The 16,834-nt window shown below is 39.3% G+C and overlaps 2 protein-coding genes across 2 annotated transcripts in view; one reads left to right on the top strand and one right to left on the bottom strand.

Moving 5' to 3' along the window:
• UGGT2 (UDP-glucose glycoprotein glucosyltransferase 2) overlaps window positions 1-6,017 on the top strand; it is a 164,830-nt gene extending 158,813 nt beyond the window's left edge. The window contains exons 38-39 of the mRNA XM_054719890.1: window positions 908-1,034; window positions 5,828-6,017. Coding sequence (XP_054575865.1) covers window positions 908-1,034; window positions 5,828-5,850 — 150 coding nt within the window. The 3' untranslated portion in view covers window positions 5,851-6,017. The remainder of the gene's footprint in view (window positions 1-907; window positions 1,035-5,827) is intronic.
• A 2,230-nt stretch (window positions 6,018-8,247) lies between these two features.
• DNAJC3 (DnaJ heat shock protein family (Hsp40) member C3) overlaps window positions 8,248-16,834 on the bottom strand; it is an 83,818-nt gene continuing 75,231 nt past the window's right edge. Inside the window, exons 10-12 of the mRNA XM_008143993.3 lie at window positions 14,559-14,691; window positions 13,655-13,803; window positions 8,248-12,067 (exon numbers count right to left, since the gene is read on the bottom strand). Of these exons, the coding sequence (XP_008142215.1) occupies window positions 11,910-12,067; window positions 13,655-13,803; window positions 14,559-14,691 (440 nt within the window). The 3' untranslated portion in view covers window positions 8,248-11,909. The remainder of the gene's footprint in view (window positions 12,068-13,654; window positions 13,804-14,558; window positions 14,692-16,834) is intronic.

The following is a 16,834-nucleotide window of genomic DNA, read 5'->3' as shown; positions in this document are numbered from 1 at the left end:
CATGTGCCCTGACCAGGAATTGAACCGTGATCTCCTGGTTCGTAGGTCAACACTCAACCACTTAGCCATGCTGGCCGGGCCCTTCCGCCTTTTAAACCTTACTTTCCCAAGAAACTCTATAGTAGAGTCAGTTGTTACGTAGTTTCAATTGACCCTATATTAGTGGAACCTTGAAGGTGATCTTGTTTAATTTCCTCCTCTGTAGATGAAGAAACTAAGATCACACACACACACATACACACAAAGTTAAGTAACATGTATGGGTCTTACTCTGCCAGTAAGTTGGACCCATGTGGACTGAGATTTATGGACTACTCTGAATTTCACAACTATTACTATTTGGACAAATGAGTTCCAGTTAACTGACTTTTAATATAGCCCCAATTGCTGATTAGAATAGAGGCATATGAAAGGGAATGAATGCTTTTGCTAAAGAAACTCAAGACTTTTCTAAAGGCTGACAAATGGTTTTGTCTGTGGAAAATGTAAAGTATATTAAACCAAATTTTTAGTCCAAAGAAAAGGTAAGAAAGTATTTATTAATATAGTCTGCTATGTTTTTTTGTCAGAATGGTCATGTATTTAGACCTCTTGTCAAACAAAATACTTTACAGAATTGTTTGAAAAACTTCTTATGAACCATGCGAGTGTCTTTAAACAATTTTTAAAAAATTTCTGATTGACGTATTTGCATTGAACACTTACTGCTTTCAGAAACTAAGGCCTGTCATTTCACTTGTTCCTGTCCATTAAATGAATTCCAGTATTTCAAGGACGTAGGACTTAGGACTCTGCTCCTTATAAAATGCATTTTGTCTGCTCCAGTTAGACAACAGAGTCCTCAAGTATTTCCTTTCTGTTTCTCGAGCATGGTTTTTTATTTACAAAACTTTATTTAAACTTTCAGTGCAATAATCCCAAAACAAAAGAACCCAAACTGAAAGCTGCTGCCAGGATTGTCCCAGAATGGGTGGAGTATGATACTGAGATACGACAACTGCTAGATCACCTTGAAAACAAGAAGAAAAATGCAAGTAAGTAATCATTCTGTGGTGGCGTCTGAACCACATGTTGCATTAAATGAAACTAGAATAGGTTATATACTTATTTCATAGTGACGTTATCAAGTGATTAGGTCAGAATTTCTCTAAGAAAGTCTATGACATAATTAAGAATATTTTTATGTGGACTAAGCTCACAAATTTAAAATATGGATAAAGCCTGGCCAAGTGTGACTCAATGGTTGAGTGACATCCCATGCACCAGGAGGTCACTGGTTCAATTCCTGGTCAGGGCACATGCCTGGATTGCAGCCTCAATCCCCAATAGTGGTTGTGCAGGAGGCAGCTGGTCTATGTTTGATCGGTATTTCTATCCCTTACTCCCTCTCCTTTTCCTCGCTCTCTAAAATCAATAAAAATATATTTTTTAAAAATATATGGCTAGAGAATCTATTCCCCCATGGATATAGCTTCAATTCATATAATCTGTACCACATAGATGCGTAGTATACAAGTCATCTCCTGACACGAGATAGAGGTAAACATAAAAAAATTTTTTTTTAAAGTTTAAGATCACACTGAATTTCCCAAATATGAAAATCCAAGCTCTGAAGTTTAATAAAAAGCCTTACATAGCTAACTAAGAATATTATCTTCTCTCTCCCAAATTTAATCTCATAGAAAATAGAGGTTTCCCACATGTTCCTGATTCTAGTAGCCTTATTCGTTGGCTGGAGGGTGACTGAATTAGATCTGCTTCCATTTCTTAGATTTAAAAAACTGGTTACCTTGGCATTTAATCATCCTATATAAACCTTCAACAGATGTGTGCTGAATATTCTTTTAAGCCTCATAATTCCCTCTCCTTGTCTTAATTCCCTCTCGTCTGTCTCCCCTTTGTTCTTTACTCCTTTTTAAAAACAGCACTAAGGCCCTGGCCTGGTGGCTCAGTTGTTCAGAGCGTTGTCCCGTACACCCAAAAGGTTGCGGGTTCAATTTCCAGTCAGGTCACATATGGGAGGCAACCGATTGATGTTTCTCTCACATCAGTGTTTCTCCCTCTCACTCTGACATCCATAAAAACATATCCTTGGGTGAGGATTAAAAAGAAGAAAAGCACTGAGCTTTTTCAGTCAGTATGTTAAGAGACTTTCACGGGTTATATTTGTTTACCCTCACAATAATTCTTCCCAGTAGTTCAAAATATAATTTTTATTTTCCTCAGCTTTATTTTTTAGAGAAGCTAAAATGTTTATATATAAACTTCCTTACATAAGCATAAATTGTTTCATCTTGACTTTGTGTTTTCCTTAACAAAACCAATGTGTTGTCTGAGATGTTCCATATTTAAAACATACCCATGTATTTTTAATAATCTGTTTAAGTTCAGAAGTAATATTATTCTGTAAGTGGTATAACTTTTTAAAGGGAGAGAAAGATAATAAGTCAGAGGATAGTAGAAGAGAAGGAAAGTAAGCAAAACAAGGAAGGAAGGAAGGAAAATTTACATAATTACAAGTGCACAAAACTGAATCAAATGTTTCTCTTATCAAACTGAAAAGAGTTAAAGGATCAAAATATCCAGCATTAATGAGGGTGTTGACATATGAACACTCATTCACACATCATGTAGTAGCTGTATAAAAACTTATAATAAGTAAACCCTATGACCCAGCAGTTCACTTCAAGAAACTTACATTTAAAAGAAAACTAATACATGTATACATGTTTGTTATAGCATTGTTTTAATAATGAAATAGAAATAACCTGTCCATAGAGGATTGATTCTATAAACATTGATACATACAAATATAGTGTAGCCTTCCAAGAGAATAGAAATAAATGTATTTGTGCTGACATCATATTTTCAAGTTAGAAAAATAGATTATAGAATATGTATAAATATGATTGGCCCCATCTTAAGGAAAAATGCATGTCTGTCTGTATATGGTTATGTGTATAAGAGAAGTTTTACAAAAGGGATTATTGGTTTCTTTACTTGATTTGTAAACATAATAGCTGTTCATTATGAACATTAAAACAACATGGAAGATAGGGAATAAAATTGGAAGTCTTCTTATACTTAAAGAGGCAACTATTTTTAAGGATTTGGCAAAGTTTCCCTTGCCTTGGTGTAAATGTGTCTGTTTCTCCAAGAGGCTTATTGGAGGGTTGATTGATAGCTTTAGGTATATTAGCATGCTGTAGAACTGGCAGACTTCCCTCTAGATGTATGTGCATGGAATAGATCAAAGCCCATCCCACAAAAAAATCTGTCTCTCTCTCTCTCTCCTTCCCCTCTCCCCTCTCTCTCAGTAGATTATTCAATTCGTTTTTAACCCTTTGCACTCGCTTGCTTTTTTTCTCGATTCCTTTATTCTAATGCTAACCGTGTCAAGTCACATTCGACATCCAAGTGCAAAAGGTTAAGAATAGTCTCCTAGCCCTGGTTGGTGTTGTTCAGTGATTAAAGCCTTGGCCCATGAGCCAAGGGTTTGATTCCTGGTCAAGGGCATATATCTGGGTTGCAGGTTCAATCCCTGGCCCCGATTGGGGCATGTATGGGAGGCAACCACTTAATGTGTCTTTCTCACATTGATTTCTCTCTTCCTTTCTCCTTCTCCCTTCTTCCCTCCCTGTCTTCTCTCCCTTCCATTCTCACTAAAAATCAATGGGAAAAATATCCTTGGGTAAGGATTGATAACAACAAAAAAAGTCTTCTACTTTATCACTTGGAATAAGCAGGCTGTCAGATTTCCTCTGGTATGCAGTAGGATGGGAGGGGAGCGGCCAGCACAGATACTCCAGACTAGTCCTTCAGTTAATTGCTTCTGTTGACTCAGTCTCCACCAGCGTTTCTGTTAGGAGGCTCACCCGGCTTCCACTGTCAGGAACACCACCACATCTCAGCTGTTTGCTTATGTATTCAGTTGCATACTCTCTTTTCCATTTTTAGAAATTCATTAATAATTCTGCTCCAATGATGTTTCACAACCACTTCCCGCATTCCCTTTTATATTTCTTTACTAGAGGCCTGGTGCATGAAATTCGTGCACGGGGAGTGGGGTGTCCTCAGCCCAGCCTGCACCCTCTCCAATCTGGGACCCCTCAAGGGATGTCCGACTGCCCTGTCACAATCCAGGACTGCTGGCTCCCAACTGCTCACCTGCCTGCCTGCCTGATTACCCTAACCACTTCTGCCTGCCAGCCTGATCACCCCCTAACCACTCCCCTGCCAGCCTGATCAACGCCTAACTGTTCTGCTGCTGGCCCAATTGCCCCTAACTGTCCTCCCCTGACAGCCTGGTCACCCCTAACTGCCCTTCCCTGCAGGCCTGGTCCCTCCCATCTGCCCTCCCCTGCAGGCCTGGTCACCCCTAACTGCCCTCCCCTGCAGGCCTGGTCACCCCTAACTGCCCTCCCCTGCAGGCCTGGTCCCTCCCAACTACCCTTTCTGCAGGCCTGGTTGCCCCCAACTGCCCTCCCCTGCTGGCCCGGTTGCCCCTAACTGCCCTCACCTACCAGCCTGGTCACCCCACACTGCTCTCCCCTGTTGGCCTGGTTCCCCCCAACTGCCCTCCCCTGCAGGCCTAGTCCCCCCCAACTGCCCTCCCCTGCAGGCCTGGGTCCCCCCCAACTGTTCTCCCCTGCAGGCCTAGTCACCCCCATCTGCCCTCCTCTGCCGACCCAGTCACCCCTAACTGCCCTCCCCAGCAGGCCTGATCACCCACAACTGCCGTCCCCTGCCGGCCATCTTGTGGTGGCCATATTTTGTCCACATGGGAGTGGCCATCTTTGACCACATGGGGGCAGCCATCTTTTGTGTTGGAGTGATGGTCAATTTGCATATTACTCTTTTATTAGATAGGGTTATCTTTAAAGTAGAATTTAGTGGCCCTAGCTGGTTTACCTCATGGGATAGAGAGTCAGCTTGCGGACTGAAGGGTCCCGGGCTCTATTCTGGTCAAGGGCACGTGCCTGGGTTGCAGGCTTGATACCCAGTAGGGGATGTGCAGGATGCAGCCGATCAATGGTTCTCTCTCATAATTGATGTTTCTCTTTCTCTCTCTCTCTCTCTCCCCCCAGCCTCTCTCTCTCTCTCCCTCCCTCCCTCTCCCCTCCTCTCTGAAATCAATAAAAATATATTTTACAAAACATAAAATAAAAAGATAAAGTGGAATTTAGTGAAGATATAAACATAGTCTTCCATCTCGAATTGTGGTATAGAATACATTTAATTTGTATTTTAATTTCTACCTGAAAATATCATTTTGAATTCTCAGTGCTCTTAAATCAATTAGTATGTGACAGTTCAGTGATGCAGAAAGAAAAGAACCCATTTTTTGTCTCTAAGAATCTTCACTGTTATTCTCATATTTGTGTGGTACCTGTGTCTATGTTTGAATGCTCTCTCCTCCCATCATAGAGTACCATGTATGTCTTTTGCTCTTTGTTGTTCCATTACACTAATACTTTGTGCAGATGAGTAATCTACTAGTATATTTCATGGCCTCCTTGCCAGGCTGGGTGCTAGGTCCTAGAGATAACAGATAAACAAGGCATAGTTCTTGTCCTCCAAGACTACTGGGAGCTCATTTCTAGGAGGGGCAAAGGTAAGTAGTCATGATACAGTACAATCTAACCGATACCATAATATACAGAGAGCTGTTCTCATGTCACATAATTGAACCAAATAGATAGTACTAAATTAACCAACAGAAGGATCCTCAGTCAGCACCTGTGCTTTTTCTATGTCTCAGATATCAGTGAGGTTTAAGCTAATTTGATATTTAAGATTTCAAGAAAGAAACTTTCCTCCCCTACAGTTTTGACACATGATGAACTCTAGCACTGGCTTTTATGAGAAAGAAGATGAAAGTGTGACAAGAAATCTGCCACCTGCTGGGAAAGTGTTGAACTACTGCTAAGACTTTTGGAAGGTTCATTAAAGATCAGTGACATATTCCTCAATTTTAAAAATATTATTTAAAAATACATGTACTTAATTATTGAATAAATTTAAGTTATATAAGAAATGACCACTGAGTATTTAAATCTAAGTTTATTCCTTTTTCCTAATTGCTTAAAACACTGATTTTACCAAAGTGGTATTTTGCCAGGTGACCCAGTAAAAATCATGTCTGACTAGGGGGATTTACCAAACCATCTACATTTTTGTGTATTTCAGCTCTGTGTGCATTTATATTTTCTTATTCACAAAATGCATTTAAAATTAGAGAAAGGAAAGGGATGCATGGTTATCTCTGAATTAAAAAAAAAGTAATCCCATTTATACCTTATCTGTTGTAAAATGTAAGGTAGTGTTGCACTATGTTACTTTATCTTAAATTATATGTTTAAATCTTATGCTCTATATTTTTTTAATATTTCTAATTTTTATTTCATAAAATGATACTTATGGGCTTATGGGGTATGTGCATATTTTTTTAAAAGAACTACTTTTATAGAAACTAAGAATGTTAACTTGGTTTTCCTGTATTATTAATAGGAGAATAGGTATAGTCAGTGTTCAAAAAATATCCAACTATTCTAGAATCATGGGATTTGGGGACTGGAAGAGAGTTCAATGTCATTAGAACCCCATCCCCTGAAGAGACTAATGTAATAGGGCAGAGGTGAGCATGGGAAATCATGATTGTTTTAAAAAGCTCCCCAGATGATTCTGTTGATAAGTGAAGTTTGGGGACCATCCAGTAGAGTTTAGCCCCCAGCCAGTGTGCCAGCCCCCCTTACAAGGCCCTGTCAAGTAGAGCCTCAGGCCATCTCTGAACCCTCCAGGCCGAGACAGGGTGGTCCATCTTTGGACAGTTCTGTATGGTTAGGTCCCCAGTGAGCCAGAGCTGTCTATTGGCAGTTTCTACTCTTGCTCCTTTGAGCACTTCTAAACAAGTCTAGTTCTTCTCTATTTGACAGCCCAGCCCAGAGTATTTGCAGATAAGTTCTCTGTTCCCAGTAGTTTCATTCATTGCTAATAAGAGATCACAAGACCTCTCCCTTTCCTGGTCACCCTCCCTTTGTTATGTGTTCGTATTTGTCTATGATAAAATGGAGTGTTCCAGATATGGCCTACCTGATGGAACTAGAATGTTCCTGTGGTTTCCAGGGATCCAAAGGGATGCTATCAAAGGCCTCATGGGTAACTTGGCCTGAGGTGACCAACTCCACGTACTATCTGGCTCATTCCTCTTTGGAGTCAGGAGTAACATCTGAGCTTGATGAGAGGTAAGAAATTCTGAGTTCATGGTTTAGTGTTTTGTGCAGAAGCCCCAACTGCAAGATGGTACTTTGTTTTCCTTTACTGTCAGCCTGTTTCCACTTCTGTAAGATTCCTGTGGGAAGAAGGATGGGCTAGGCAGACACCCGATTCCCATGCTTATTACTATCACGTCCAATTTGCTAGATTGAGCAGAAGCTAAAATTGCAGAATAATATAAAGTCTTGATGGCTCCCTTCCCAGCTTGTCTTGTGATTTGAGTGGCTAAATTTACATGTCTCATTTCCACATGGCTGATACCTTAGATCTAAAAATCTAGATTTATAAATATTCTACAGGGAGCTTCCTCTTTGTTCTCCTGGAAGCCCTTATTGTCTTCAGACTAGGGCCAGTTGTTCATATATTGCAAAGATATTAAGAATTTGCAAACTTTGAGCTTTCTGGGAAAGGTCTATATAAGCATCCTAGCTGTCCTTTAGTTTTAGGGTATGCAGAATCTAGAGTTAAGAAAGCTTCTTTTGTTGTTAGAAATTTGATTGAGATAACAGTGTGTCCCCTACCACCCCTTTAAAGACTTTAATAGAAATGTACAAATCTATAAAAAAGCATAATATGCTAATTAGACCAGACATCCTCGAAGCCATGGCTACAAGGGAAGCCCAGGTCCCAGGTGCCTGCTGGCGGCCGGAGGGAAGCCAGTAGCCAGCAGCCACGAGAAGGAAGGCCTATTCTTGCACGAATTTCGTGCATCGGGCCTCTAGTTATAGAATAAAAGGGGAAGTCTTCAAACAAAGCCAATTTGAGATTTTAATTGTATTGAAGTTGAAGAACCACCCACTTGAATGCCCTAGGACTTTCTGAAATTAAGAGATTTTAGCCATTTCTGCATTTGGTGCTCTGATCTTCCTTAGCTTGTGTTCAGGAGCCCTTGTAATCACTGATAATGTGTGAAATAAAGTGGGAAAACAGACTTCTCCAAAAGACTAAAAATTAATCAAAAGCAAAAATTACTGATTTTGACCATAAATATTTTTATTAAATGTGAAAATACAAGGGCATAAAAATAGTACCCATATGTGTAGACATGTCTGAGACCCATTTCAATTAATTTTCAGTTTTTTATTAAAACACTAAACTGAGATGGATTAAGTTACTTAGTCTTCTCATTCAAAACCAACTATACAGCCGTACAGGAGTACTATTTTAACTCCCCAAACATCTCCAGCTTTTACACTCTCCACACACTGCTTTCCACTGCAGGTAAGAGGTTCAACCACAGATGATTACAACAAAACCTGTTAACTATACACAAGCCACTCGGTGGCTAATTTTACCCTTAAATCATTCAGCAAATGAGATCATTCATAAAAATTAAAAAAAAGTATCCCCACCTATTAACATAATTTGCAATTACAGAATAAACTCTGCTACTTTAAAAGGAATAATCTGACTTAGAATAAGGATATCATGCATTGATTAGCATTTGCCTTCTTTCTTCCTTCCTTTATAAATATGGAAAAGTAAATTACGTTCAACAAAGTTGCATGGATCTCTCTAGGTTATACTATTGATGTTTACTCAACAAAAACTCTTTGCAAGGCCTGTCACCAGTGCCCTGTACTTTTAAGGCAGTCGGCTCTAACAAATACCTGAGGAACCATTTTTAACTTAGGCATCTCATGCATTTTTTTTCATGGTAAACCTCACAATTTTTTACCAGCTTCATGCCTTTAAAAGGTGAATCTTTCATTTTCCACCATGAATAGAAAATTGTGCCAATTTTAAATTGTGATTCTATTAACTTTTTTCCTACTCAGTTATCAGTATTTTTCTCTTTAAAATTTGGTGGATTGTTTGCATTTTATTATCAAAGTCCCAAAAAAGTTCTGTTTCCATATTGATATTTAGAATAAACTTTTAATACTGACTGAAGAGAAAGACATTTTAAAATTAGTAGTTATATCCAATTCACATCAGTAAACTATTAAAGTTGTTCTCAAGTTTTCATTTATCCATGGTAAGAAAGCACGAACTTTCAGAAGTGGGCAATAAGTTAATTTATTCTCTTTTCAGAACTTGTTCACATTTTATAGGCTGATGTGTTTAATACTTGCTGCTGTGGAAAAGATCCACAATGTACAGACCAGAAATACTTCACTTGTGGAGCTCTCCAAAAGGGAGGCGTTAAGAAGGGAATATAATACAGGTGAGGTGACGTGCCCCTCGGCGTTCACTTTCCCAGAAAGAGCATGAAGGTTACCGGGCACTGCAGTCTCCAAGGAGACTCGAGAGTGGTAAGTGCAAGTGGCCCCCAAACCAGTCGAATGCTTCCTCAGCCATCGCCTTCCCTTGCACAGCGATCCTCAGGCCAGCAGAGACTCACTGTCCTCTACACGCCCACGTTTTCCTCAGTCACGTAAGGAGACAAGGGACCGTCTTTCCCTTCAGGTGGATGCCAGAGACTGCTGATGCCCATCCAGGCTGGAATGTAAAGGTCATCGTTTTCTTCATTAACAGCAAGACAAATGCCAAAGGATTAATTTCTCTCAGTGGCGTTGGCACTTGGCATCACAGATTTTACTCTCTTCACTGAAAACAGGCAAGTAACTCTGCACATTTCAGTACGATGACTAAATTAAGTCCATGGTAAGACTTTATAAACAGGAATTACGGTTATTACAAGTGGAGAAAAAACAATGTAAACAACCCTCTGGGCAGCAATTGGCAGGCAGCGAGGTAACCTGTGTCCCAGATGCATTGCCCATGTGGCCCAGCTCTCAACCCTCCGGACTTTTCATCCTCTCCTCTGATTAGAAGGGCAAGTAATTTGGTATTTATTTTGTTCTCATGTGTGTGGAAATCCTTTTCTTGAAAGTAGAGGCCATTGCTAGATATCAAAGAGGTCACAGTGACATCATGTACGAAAGAACCAGATTGAAAAAAATCTCTGATATAATTAAATAATGAGATTACTGAAATTAAATAAACAAAAAGGAATTTCCTTTGGAAATTATTTTCACATTAGCTTGAATTTTGAGACATTAAAACAAAATGAAAGCTGCAAGATGTTCACTAGTTTTCAAAATGCATTGTTAAGTTTATTGGTAAGAAATAGACTTCTAAATAGATGCAAAAAGCACGTGTTTTATCCCAACTCAACTATGTGATTTTTGTCTCCCAGTTAAGAAAATTTTTTCCACATATGTTTCAGGATGACTGTGGAAGAAAATGATTTGTGCTTACCCGTTATGGACATTATTGGTCAGGATGCCTTCTAGAACTAAAACTAAAATGCTTGATTTCATAAAAACAATATCAGACTTGTATTGCTTAAAATGCTTCAACATGCTTTGAGGCAAATAGGAAAACCTTTCCAGAGTAAAGGTACTAATTCTTATCTAAAGTAATTCTCTTAGATTTTAAATGTAGTATCAATAGTTCCATAAATATTTAATATTCTTGATTAAAGTAACACTCATTTTTTTAGAGGAAAAAATTATCAAATAACAAAGATTGAATAGTTCATTTCTTCAAAGGTAAGAAGAAGGAATCCCAAGAAGAGATGCCATCTTGATAGAGGAAATATAGCCAGAGCTGACTAGATCTGTAAGCCTGTATTTTTTTTTCAGGCAGGTAAAGCGGCAGGTCTGCTGTGTCATGCCCACTTGAAACAGGCCCCACGTGGGCGTTACTACAGAACAAGAGGGTCGGCCAGGAGGTAAAAGAACCTGCCTCACTGTATGAATTAAAGGTGGGCAAGAGGGCATTCTGTTGATGTTAACTGAGCAACTTTATATTTCACTTCTCTTATAGGAAACGGTTTAACTCTCAATTTCAGTTGTTGAAGCAGTTCACTCTGCATCTCAGCAAATTTATTTTACATAAAAGCACTGCTACTTCTCTGAACCTATTTTATGCATAACTTTTAAGTTAATTTATTATGTGTCATGTTAAACAAAAGGCCCATAGGTTTTATAATTAATTCTATTTCAGTGGTTTTTAGTATTCTCTTGCAGAGATACTCAACAACACAATACAAAGTATATGCTTACCATCAATCCAAAGTCTAAACCTGGCTACATCGACTACCATTGGGTAACAGGTTCTCTAGCATGAGCTCTAGTCCCTTCCTCCCCCCAGTGTCAGCCATATTCATGCTGGTGGGGAGATGGAAATGCATGCAGATTAAAGGAGGCTCTGTAATTTAACAAATATTTGCAAGTGACTGTATTGACCAAAATCTAAACAAAATTGTCCCTAAGAACCAATAGCTCAAAATGTTAATATTCTCTTTAAGAATACTGAAATATAACCCATTCTCATGAAGGTTACGTACAGGTCCTTCTTATACATATAGGCACTGACATACTATGCAAGGCTGTGAAGAAAATCATTTCTACATGCTGCAGCATAGAAAAACACAGACCAGGTGAGCCTGCCTCAGACCACTTCCCAGACATTCCTCAGCTCCCGGCCATAACAAACCCACCCACCTCAAGTCTAAAATGGAGAACAGATTTTTCTTATTAAAACAATTCTTTGGTCATGGACAAACTAAAATTTTTGAATTTTTTTCTTTAGGATCCTGGAACAAGGTTTGTTTTTAATCTTTAAAAAATTTTAAGGAATAAGAGCAAAAAAAAAAAAAAAAACCAAAAAAACAAAGGGCTGGTTTAATTGAAGTGGAATTTAAATCTAAAAGGTCCGCCTGAGCTGAAGGGATTGAACCCTTGCCATGAGTTCCAGCTTCTGTGGAAAGGGTTGCCACCACCTCCTTGTTGGCTCTCTGCATCCAGGGGGTCTTCTCCATCATCAAACTTCTTCCTCATTTCTAGAAAAGAAATCAACAGAGTAAGACTCGGGTATGGACTAAGATGAGGAGGGGGTGGACTGAGGGACTACTTACTTTTCAGTTATTAAAACAGGTATGGCTGACACTCAAAAATAGGCTCTCCTAGATCAGAGCTTTGGTCTCAGGAAAACAGACTAGAGAAACACCAGTCACAGAGAAGGGGGTGAGGGCCAGGGTTGAAAATGGTATCATTGAAAATCAGGCCCCCTAAATCTTCTCTTCTCACAAGAAGCTACCCAAGGAGATGCTTCTCTGGAAAAAATAACTGCAGAGAAAGAGGCCTCCAAAACAGCCCTGTCACCATCCTGAGCCCAACAATGAAGTCAGCCTGGCACAAGCTTTCTAAAGCCTCACTATTAAATCTGAATTTCCTCAGACATGAAGGGAACAAGGCCACCTCCAAGGCTGTGCCTGTCAGTCCCGAGGAAAGTCCCAGATGAGCCAGAGACCAGTGCAGGCAAATGGGAGAAAGGAACACTGCAGGTGGCAGGAGAGCAAGCTCATCCTCAGAGATTAGAAAAAGCCATTTCATCCTTAAAATAAGAATGGGGCTAAGAAAAGGGAACCAAGAAAAAAAAAGAACTCATAGTAATTAAAAATGCAGTTCTTTTCTCCATGGGCACCTCTGTGGCTGCCGGTCCCAGCTCCAGGGGTGCTCAGCTGCGGAGCCCCCGACCTGTGCACTGTGCAAGCCAGGGGACAGAACCACTCCAGAGAGGTGGTAGACCCTCCTCTGCAGAACAAAACCACCACAGTATGTAGCCTACTAATTAAGTACACTCTGTCTCCAATGCTTGATTATAAATTACTTAAGAACAAAAAATTGTTTCACTTCAGGTGCATAGCATAAGTGAGGTGTTCAAGAAAGATTTGTCAAATGGGCATACAACTTGATTTCCTTCTATTTCTTTCCTTAATTTGTCTAGCTCAAGCCATAGCTTTTGCTCCCACTGACATGGAAAGGCACAAGAATCAGTAGATACTAGCTTAACATTAAGTTCCCCCTGGAAATGCCAGTGTTGTTCAAAAATACCTGAATTCTTAGCTCTTTCACTCTTATTTCCCAGGCCATTTTAGCGTGTGTTGAAGAACACTTAGCAGCCAGTAAATCAAATGAACATCTAATTTAGGACAAGATTCCTGGGGAGCACACACTGGCAGGCAGCTTCTCTCCCACCACTGCACAGTCCAGCTGGTTTCCTAATCGAGCTCCTGTCAGTTTGGTATGAAGAATTCATCCCTGAGCTATGAAACTGGGTGAAACCTAAGAGATCCCCTCACTGTTGTGCTTTCATATCACAGATGAAAAAAAAAAAAAGGAATGTCAAATTCAGGATTTTTCATTTACTGCACCAAGAATATGTGGGTCCCTGAGTCTGACGGGGCAGGCATGAAACTGGACTTCTGAAACTGGCAAGCCCACACTAGTCACCAGCCCGTGAAGTGAGCCCAGAGCTGCCTACCATCCATTCCGACACTGCCGCTATGACAGGCAATGGAAGAGGGAGGCTAAGTCACCGATTCAGCCATTTCAAGAGAATAGAAAATGTTAAAGGCAAGTGCTACCTGGATCAGAGAGGACCTCTTTAGCAGCTGCAATGTCGATGAATTTTTTCTCAGCTTTTTTCTTTTCTTCTTCATTCTGGAAGTTATCTGGGTGCCACTGCATTGCTAATTTTCGGTATGCTTTAATGATTTCTTGCTTTTTAGCATTTCTGAGGGGTATTAAAATTTATTAATAATCATTAGTTAAGAAGTGCCCAACACTTCTGGATTAGTTTACTTAATAAGAACAATTACCTAAAAATGTTTATTCAAGGAAGGTGGTCTTACTCAAAAGTACATATTGACTAAATTAAATATCTTAGTACCTACAAGTTGATTCTTAAAATGCTACTTTATTTATAGGCCTAGATATGTTTTCTTTTCCCTATCCCCTCTCTCCCTCCTATTCCCACCAAAAAAAAGAAAATGAAAAAAAAATTTCACTCCTAACTCATTACCTTTAAGAAATATAGGCCTAGCCCAGCCGGTGTGGCTCCATGGTTTAGCATCAACCTATGAACCAGGAGGTCACAGTATGATTCCCGGTCAGGGCACATGCCCAAGTTGCAGGCTTGATCCCAAGTGTGGGGCATGCAGGAAGCAGCTGATCAATGATTCTCTCATCATTGATATTTCTCTCTCTCTCCCTCTCTCCCTTCCTCTCTTAAATTAAATAAAAAAAAAAATTTTTTAAAGGAAATCTAGGCCTAGGATCTATTCATGCTACAGTGTCATATCTTTGTCACCAACTACTAATTCTCCATTATTGCATTACTAGTCTCTATCATCAAAGAAAACTGTAATATATTCAAAATAGTTTTATGATGTTAGGCTATTAGGAAAGGAATCTGAGAAAGAGGAGCAATGATTAGCTTTAAAGCAGTTGATGAAAAATAAAAATGCAAATTTTAAATTAATAATTCACCTTTTTACTCCCAAGATTTTATAATAATCTCTTTTTTGTGACTGTTTCAATAGTCTTTGTGCTTTCTCTAGACCTTCCCGAATCTGCTGGTCATTTTCATTGTGTTCCTGAGCAGTTTCATAATCCTGAATAGCTGTCAAAATATGTTCAAGATAATGCTGTTAAGAGAAATTACAATTTATCACACCTTTACTTATCCTGCAAAATTGACATTGAAGTCACCATCCCCAATCCCTTCACACTTTTGCCATTACTGCTAAGAGCCTAAGAAGTGGTAACCTTAGTGATTTTGTTCACAAACTTACAAAAGACATAATTAAGGAAGAATTTAGTAGCTTATTACTCTCATTCAATAAAATTCACTGCTGTTAGTATACTTTCCCTCCCACATTATCTTACCCATACCTTTTAGCCTTGTAGATGTTTTAACATCAGCACTTGAAACAAAGCAATCTTACCATCAGTAAGATTAAAGTGATTGTTACACAGGAAAACAAGACAGTGGCAAAGAAAATCTGCTTGGTCAGCTACTGGGTCCATAATACAGAAGAATTAGAGGCTTAGAAAGGGAGCAAGAGGAACCATCAGCAATCAGAATCACAAAGTCACCCACAGATTTCAACACAAACTATTACAACCTGATTTTTTTTTTTTAAGTATCAATCAAAATAGAAACCCACCTTCAGACCTGGTATGGGAGGTCTGATAATGCATATTGTATCCTTTCTTTTAGATTATTTAAAATATTTTTTAAAACAGGCATTTATCTGGATACCTAATGTCATGCAGAAAGGAGTGTCCTTAGAAAGGTTGGCCCCCCAGCAGCATCTGGAAAGTTGGATTTCAGGAGTGTTCCCAACATTACCTGATAAGACTGGCTCACCACGCCAAAACTATTTGTATAAACAACTGTGATGTATATGAAACGTCTTATTTCCTTCTGAAAAGCTAGAATTTGGGTATGAACTAGGCAGCCCCCTGGTAGACAGCACTTCACACTTGTTGAATTAGCTGGTGCTGTATGATTTCACAGACGCTTGGAATCTTTCACCTGGTTCCCTCTGAATTTTGCCCCATGAGCCTTTCCCTCTGCTCATCTTACTTAGTATCCTTTCCCTGGAATAAATCTTGGTCTCAGTACAACTACATGCTGAGTCCCATGTGTCCTCCTGAATCACCAAATCTAGGGGTGGTCTTGGGAAGATCCAACACAAATTTTTCCCAGTGTTCTCCCTGGACAGACATCTCAAATAATATATTGTTGGTTTCAAATTCTAGTGTTTATGGAAATGCATTTCATTGTGGAAAAAGACAACTCTCTGGATAACTTGCCAAGATAGATAATCCTGGAAGGGGTTTAACCTTGGGCAAGGTTAAAATGAGAAAGATATTCAAATTTATAAGCCTGAACTACATAGAAAAATGAACCAACAATACCTTTTCCTCCCCCTCATACTCCCCCCCACGCAAACATAGGGGGGCTGCTTTAAGCTTTTCTCATAATTCCTGCCTCAACATATTAAGTATTAATGAAACATTAAATACCAGTTACCCAATCCACAGTGACATCCTAAAGTATCTTTCCAATTTAGTACATAAATCCATCATAAATAGTAGCAAGGTTTAACTTTGCAATTAATACCCATAGCACTTGATATCAGAACCTAGTAAGGAAATTACTTTGAAGAAATTTAATACATGGGGAAATGTTTCAATATATGCAATTTTGTACTTATACAAACTACACTTAAAACATGTTTGCTTGCCTTCTTAAGTGTTCACAGTATCTCCCCAAAGTAGTCTTCTATATCCTATCTTAAACTTAATATGGATGATGTAAGACTTTCCATGGATATAAACTAGATAATTTTTAATTATATTTCAGATTCTACTCTGAGGGAATCCTAAAAAAAAAATACTAAATGCCATCTAGTTACGTATATGCCATACACTAGCAGCTGTGAAAAGTAGAGTAAGCCAGAAATACTAAGGCCCCAAATGAACAGTATCCTATCCTATCTAATAAAAGAGTGATATGCAAATTGACCATCACTCCAACACACAAGATGACTGTCCCCATGTGGGCACAAGATGGCCAGCAGGGGAGGGCAGCTGGGTCTCTTGGCCTGGCCTGTGCCCTCTCACAATCCGGGACCCCTCAGGGGATGTTGAAGAGCCTGTTTCAGCCTGAACCCTAGAGGCCAGGCCAAGAGACCCCCCCACTGGTGCATGAATTTGTGTACCAAGCCTCTAATATTCTAATAAAAGCATAATAT

This window comes from Eptesicus fuscus, chromosome 8, assembly GCF_027574615.1.
Source record: "Eptesicus fuscus isolate TK198812 chromosome 8, DD_ASM_mEF_20220401, whole genome shotgun sequence".
NCBI lineage: Eukaryota > Metazoa > Chordata > Mammalia > Chiroptera > Vespertilionidae > Eptesicus > Eptesicus fuscus.
Note: the sequence above shows the minus strand (reverse complement) of the source record. Positions and strands in the feature narration are given on the sequence as shown.